The 6,996-nt window shown below is 58.9% G+C and overlaps 1 protein-coding gene across 1 annotated transcript; it reads right to left on the reverse strand.

The window, feature by feature from the left end:
* Positions 1 to 689: 689 nt before the first annotated feature.
* Positions 690 to 3,778, reverse strand: RBM15 (RNA binding motif protein 15). The gene has a single exon (XM_084220812.1). The coding sequence runs from the start codon at positions 3,768 to 3,770 to the stop codon at positions 945 to 947; it is 2,826 nt and encodes a 941-aa protein (XP_084076938.1). The 5' UTR covers positions 3,771 to 3,778; the 3' UTR covers positions 690 to 944.
* Between the last annotated feature and the right edge of the window lie 3,218 nt (positions 3,779 to 6,996).

The raw sequence follows: 6,996 nt of genomic DNA on the forward strand, positions 1-6,996 counted from the left end.
AACAAAACAAAAAAAAAAACAAAAAAAAAGGCAGTAAAACCAAAACCCCACAATATAACTCAAGTTCTCCTAAAAGCACCTCCTTGTTTCCTGCACACCAGAGTGAGCACAAGACATTCCTGGTTTGCAACAAAGTCCTCAGCTCTTCACCAAACCTAGTCACTGCTACAAACCCAAAGTGCACATATGGGATACACCGGGAAATCAGGGAAATACACCTGTTAAAAAGCCCAGTTTCAGTGCATGCACCTGGGGGGGCTGGATGAAAAAGGAATCCCTTTCCAAAAAGGAATTCAGTGTTCTGCTGTGTACCCGAGAGCAGCTGCTGCTCACCTGAAAAACGTTGACCTTGAGCCACGCGACTCAACGGGGAAACCACTGAGGCTCCCGAGGGAAGGGATCCCAAAGGGCCCCTGGCCTGAGGCCCACACGGAATTTCAAGGACTCAAAAGAGGAGGTGACACCAGTCTGTTATCAAAGTTATGGTTTTCCATTTCCACTGAGTGCTTTAAATCTGGTCTGTTCGGTTTGGAGCTCTCTCGAGGATGAGCTCTTGGGACTTGCTTTAAAATACATGAAATGAAAAAAGGACATGAATCTAAATTAAGAAGACAGGAGTTTTTCTTTTCCCCCCCCTCCCCCCACCCCCAGTTTTTATTATTTTTCTATTTTCTGTAAATCAAAGCAGGCTGAGCCTCCCTGCTGTCCCCATTGATAGGGAATTCTCAAAATATCCTATTCACGCTACTCCTAACCAACCTCTCTGGCTTCTATCTTTATAGAAAAATGTAGTAACAGAAAATCGGCCCGGGAAAGTCACCTACAAACAAAGATCTATTTAAAATAACGACAGGGCTGGCTAAGGCTGTATCCCATAGCACCTGGCACACGCTGGAGGGGCTGCATGGAGGAGTAGGCAGGGTTGGGAACAGAACACGAGGGCCTTAGGATGCCCCACGGACAATGATCATGACCAGATAGTCGTCCTCTGATTTGGCCAACGCCTTGGCCGTGGAGTCCAGGAACTGCTGGGAGAAGTCGCAGGGCGGAAAGGCGTGCAGGACCCCGCTGTTCTCCTTGTCTTTGTTCCCCCCCACAGGGAGGCTGATCACCCCAGCAGCCTGCTTTTGCTTTAGGTAGGACACCAGATTCCTGAGCGGCCTCTGCGTGGAGGTGGTGGCGGCCTCGGCAGCCCCGGCTGCGGAGCGGTTGTCGGAGGCGCCGGGCACGGCCAGCAGGATGGCGTATCCGTTGGGACCCGCCACCTTGATGCGCCGGTTGACCTCGTCCAACTTGGGCTGGTCCAGGCGGAGACGTTGGGTGATCTTGAGCTGAGCCACTTTCCCGCCAGTCGCTCCCTCCACCAGGAGGCTGCTGGCAACTCCGAGGTCCCCCTGGAGCAGGTGCATGTTGGACGGGAAGTTGCTGTTCTTCAGCAGGAGCATCCCCTGCCAAGCCAAGCACAGCTTGGGCGCCGCCCCGGCCTGCGCTGCTCCATCCTGCTGCTGTTTTTGGGGAGGAGGTTTGAGCCGGGAGCCTCCGCCACCTCCCTCCGCCGCCCGCTCGTCCTTTTTGGCCGGACTTTTGCACTCCTGGGCGGCGGCGGCGGCGCGATGCTTGCGCTCCCGCTCTGCGGAATTCTTGCGGTCGCGCTTTTCGTTCTGCCCCCGCTCCAGGCTGCCCCGGCGGGACTCCCGGATGGGGGAAGGTCGCTCCAAGAGGAGCAAGCGGGACGAGCGCTCAGGGTCACTACTGTAACGCTCCCGGCCTCCGAGGAGCTCGGGGCTGCGGTCCGGGGGAGAGGTCGTGGCCAAGCAGTGGCGCTTTCGGGAGGAAGAGGAGCGCTCGCTGTCAGGGGAACGGTCCAAGTGCCGGCCTCCATCCTCCGCCAGTCTCCGTTTCCTGGGCTGATCCCTACTGCTACTGCCCAGCTCCCTCTCCCCGCGGTCCCGCTCCAAGGACCACCCGTCCCGGCGGCGCTCCAGGCTTTCCAGTGGGTCATAGGCAGCTGCCCGATTACTCCGGTCCCGCACAGGGGGTGGCGGGGGCACCCACTCTGTCTCAGGATAAAGGTCTCTGTCACGGTCTCTATAGAGCAACGGTGGTGTCCTGTCCCGGGCCCCCCGCAGAGGGTCAGGGGGGGCTCCCCGGTGAGCCCCAAAAGCAGCCGCCTCCGCCACGAGCTCGTAATGAGCCGGGGGCGGCAAGGGCAGGGGCTGCAGGTAGGGCTGCTGGTACCGATGCTCTGTGTCGGCAAAGTCCACGCGGAGCCGGCGATCCGGGCCCCCCAGGGGGAACCCCCGCATGTGGGTGCAGGCTGCCTGCGCCGCGTCCAGGCTCTCGTACTGGATATAGGCCCAGGAATCCCCTTTGCGGTAATCGATGGTGCGGATGGTGCCAAACCGATCAAACTCCCTGGCCAGGGCAGCCAGGGGCACCCAGGGCCCCAGGCCGCCCACCCAGAGCCGGGTGGTCGGGGTGGCTTTTCCGTACCCGATCTTGATGGGGTTGCGCAGCAGCACCTTCCCTGACATGGCCAACTTGGCTCGGTGCGCCATGTCCAGATTCTCAAACTTAAGAAACCCATAGGTGCTGGTCTGCCCACGCCCCGGCCTCTTGATGTCCACCTCAGTGATGACCCCGAAACGGTCAAACGCTCGCCGCAAGTCCGACTCGCTCACGGTGATGTCCAGGTTGCCCAGGAACAGCGTGCGGTTGGCTCTCTGGTCATCCTCCGGGCTGATCTCCTCCTCAGCGGCCGCTCCGGCACCTCCGCCTCCTCCTCCACGGAATCCCCCGGCCGCCGCCACGCCGGCCACGCGCTCCAGCCCGTAGGCCGGCCGCACCCGCGCCTCGTAGAAGCCGCCGTAGTCCCGCTCCCTCTCCAGCTCCCTCGGCAGCGGCGGAGGCGGCGGGAGCCGGCCCAGGGCGAGCTGCTGCAGCCGGTAGTCCCGGTATCCCAAAGCTCCGCCGCTGCCCGCCGGGGACAGCGCCCGCTGCGCGGCCCCGGCCGGCGGGTGCCGCACGGCGGCCGCCACCGCCCCGACCGCCGCCGTGCCGTAGGGAGACTCCTTGTCGAGCAGCGCCGGGGAGCGGCTGCTGCGCCGGCGGCCGCTGCCTCCGCCGACATAGACGGCCTCGATCTTGAGCGGGCGGTCGTAGAGCACGAGGCGGCCGCGGGCGTGCTTGGCGGCGCGCGCGTCCTCGGGCCGCCGGAAGTTGACGAAGGCCACGCGCTCGTCGGCGGCGCCGGCGCCGGGCGGGAGCCGGCTGATCTTGACGCTCACGTCGCCGAAGCGCTTGAACTCGTGGAAAAGCCCGTCCTCCACCGCCTCGTCGCTCAGCGCCGAGCCCAGCTCGCTGATCTTCAGCGTCTTGTACTCGCCGCCGCCCGGCTCCGACGAGGAGGAGGAGGAGGAGGCGGCGGCGGCCGCTCGCGATTCACCGCCGCGGCTGCTGCTGCTTCGCGACGCCTCCGCGGTTTTACCGCTGTAGCCGTGCCGGCCCCCGCCGCCCGCGGCCGCCGCCGAACCGCTCTCGTACTCGCGGCTGCCGGCACGGCCGCCCTTGTCCGCGTGGGCGCCGCGCCGGCCGCTCCCGCTGTTGCTCTCGCCGGACGCCGCCGCCGCTTTCCCGCCGTTGGAGCCGCCGCCTCCGCCGGACGAGCCGCTCGGCTTCTTGCTGCCGCGCGAGGAGGAGGAGGAGGACGCCGAGTCCTCGCCGCCCCGGGAGCGCTTGGCCTTGGCGGGCGAGCGCTCCTTGCCCTTCATGGCGGCGGCGGCCGCGCTCCCGCCGGGCCTCCCCGACCGCCCCGCTCACGCACCCGCCGCCATCTTGGGAGCCGCGCCGGCAGTGCGCGCCGTCCCCCCCGCGCCCATTGGCTGACCGGGGCGACGCCCTCGCCCATTGGCTGTCGTCGTGGGGGCGCTCCGCCCCCCTCCTGGCGCTGCGCGTTCCCATTGGTCCGTTTCGCTGTCGGTCTGCCAGCCAGCCCCGTGCTCCCGCGGGGGGGGGCGGGAATTGCCGCCGTCGCGCGCCTCCCAGCCCCGCTCGCTCATTGGGCAGTTAGAAAGGGCGCGGCGATCTCATTGGACGGTCTTACCTGTCAATCGTGGCTGTTCAACCACAGGAGGATTTTCGCTGCCCATTGAACACCGGGGCCGAACTTAGCTCCGCCTTCTGATTGGCTCGCTTACCTGTCAGTCACGATAATGGTTCTGCGGCCCCGCCCTGCCCTTTGCCATTGGCTCTCTCACTTAGATGTGGGTTCCCGTCGTACCGCTCAAAATCTCGCGAGTTCCTCTGTCCCCGCCCCCTTTGCTCATTGGTCATCAGGCAATCCGCAGCACTGATCTGATTGGCAGATCTCTACGCCGCTCACGAAGGAGCGCGCCCCACCCTCCAACTCCGTTCCTGGTTTATCATTGGGCGAGGAAACATCCCCAGGCGTCTGATTGGGTGCAGACATTCAGAGTGCTGATTGGCTAGCAAAAAAATCAATCAAGCTTATTCTGGCTCTGATTGGTCGCCGTGAGAAGGGGGCGTTCCTCGGCAGAGCTCGCGGTGCAGCGGCGCCTGAGGGCTCAGAGCGCGGCTGGCCGTGGTGCGGAGAGGAGCTGCGCTAGTGCTCCGTGTCCCTGCCCTCAGCCCGCCAGTGCACATACCGGGCTGCCCTGAACCCACCGCGGGGCGAGAGGAGGGAGCTCTGCTGCATTCAGTGCCTGTCTCACCTTCTCCCTGTTTCTTTATGCGTGTCCGCACCAGGCAATGCAGGGAAGCGCTGCCGGTGGATGCGGCAGCCCCGCCGCTCTTTGGGGCTCCCCGGGGCCGGGCCCGTGCTGCTCCACCCGGTGTGGAGCCCTGCGTAGCTGCAGGGACTGTCTGGGGGCACGGTCACTCATTGCTCGGGGACACCAGACCGCTTGAAATATTTCCCATTTAAAGCTTCACATCACAGTGGTCATGCTGCTACATTCCTGCTCTCACCAGCAGTCCCGTGTTTCCTTGAGGAGTTGGAGCTCAGAGGTTCTCGGAGATAAGGAAGAAGTTTGGGTTAGGTCTGAGGTGAAGGAGGCCTCAGGGTCAGGGAATCTCAGCTCCATTGGTGCAAGAGCGCTTCTAATGCCTGTATTTTCTGAGGATCCTTCTATACTGCGTGTATTTTGTCAGGATCCCTCTATATTCCCTGTATTTAGTCAGGATCCTTCTATACTGCGTGTATTTTGTCAGGATCCTTCTATATTCCCTGTATTTTGTCAGGATCCTTCTATATTCCCTGTATTTTGTCAGGATCCCTCTATATTTGCCTGTATTTTGTCAGGATCCCTCTATAATCCCTGTATTGTGTCAGGATCCCTCTGTAATCCCTGTATTTTGTCAGGATCCCTCTGTATTCCCTGTATTTTGTCAGGATCCCTCTATATTCCCTGTATTTTGTCAGGATCCCTCTATATTCCCTCTATTTTGTCAGGATCCCGCAGCCACCTGTGGCCCTGGACGCTTCCTCCTCTTCCTCCTGCTCTGCTCTGCCTGTGGGAAATGTAGATAAGAAAAAGAAAGGTTCAAAGGGGGAGAAAACTGGAGCAGGACTGGGTCCCACAAATGGGAACTGCTCCCCCTGCATCCTAGAATCCCATAAATCATCCCCCTAAACACCAATTTCCCCCAATAAAACTGTAAATTCAACAGCCAAACTCCACTTTCACCCTCAACCCTCCAATTTCACAACCAAACTGGATTTCTCCAACCCCCATTTTCACACTCCAAACCCTCGTGTCAGCCCCTCCAAACCCTCATTTCTCCACCCAAACCCAAAATTCATCCTCCAAGCTTTAATTGTCCTGCCCAAACTCTGATTTCACACCCCAACCCCAGTATCATCTCCCCAAACCCTAATATCACCCTCTCCTACTCCATCCTTCAAACCCCAATTTCATACTCCAACTGCTCATTTCACCCCTAAATCCCAATTTCATCCCCTGTAACCTAATTTCACCCACCAAACCCTTGTTTCATTCTCCCAAACCCTAATCCCAACATCTCAAATCCCAATTTCTTCCCCCAAGCATGAATTTCATCCCACCAGATCCCGATTTTTATCCCAAACCCCTATTTTCGTACCCCAATCATTAATTTTGTGCTAACAAACCCTAATTTCAACCTGCAAACCTTAATTTCTCCCCATCATACTCCAATTTGATCCCATCAAACCCCATTTTCACCCTCCAAACTCCAATTTAACCCCCACAACTGCATTTTCACTTCCAAATTCCAATTTCACCCCATCAAACCACAGCTTTATCCTCTCAAACCCCAATTTCACCCTCCAAACTTTAATACCATTCCTCAAACCCCCTGTTTCACCCCCAAACCCCAATTTCACTCTCCAAACTCTCAGTTTCACCTTCTAAACCCCAATTTCACCCCACCAAACCCCAGTTTGATCCCTCCAACCCCCACTTTCCCTCTCCAAGCTCTTAGTCTCGCTTTCTAAACCCAAATTTCACCCCACAAACCCCTAGTTGGATCCCTCCAACCCCCAACTTCACCCTCCAAACTTTAATACCATTCCACAAACCCCCAGTTTCACCCCAAACCCCAATTTCACCCTCCAAACTTTAATACCATTCCACAAACCCTCAGTTTGATCCCTCCAACCCCCAATTTCACTCTCCAAACTCTTTGCTTCACCTTCTAAACCTCAATTTCACCCTGCCAAACCCAAGTTTGATCCCTCCAACCCCCAATTCCACCTTCCTAATTTCTATTTTCATTCCCCAGTGCTAACTGGGGAATTATCCAGTTGTTCTTCTTATCTGCCATCTGAACACATGGAGATCCAGCAGTTCCTGAGGAGGAATTCCCTGGAGCTGCACTGGAGTGGGAAGGACTAAATGGAAAACTGTGATCCTCCAGCTCCTCTGGACGATATTTACCAATCCCAGCCCGAGTGGTTGGAAATCAGGAGAGCAGGAGGTACAATGTTCCCTCACTGGG

This window comes from Fringilla coelebs (genome assembly GCF_963513975.1).
Source record: "Fringilla coelebs genome assembly, chromosome: 23".
Lineage (NCBI taxonomy): Eukaryota > Metazoa > Chordata > Aves > Passeriformes > Fringillidae > Fringilla > Fringilla coelebs.

What these genes read in the sequence shown, in the direction of transcription:
- RBM15 (XM_084220812.1), bottom strand. Translation starts at nt 3,770, where the DNA reads ATGAAGGGCAAGGAGCGCTCGCCCGCCAAGGCCAAGCGCTCCCGGGGC.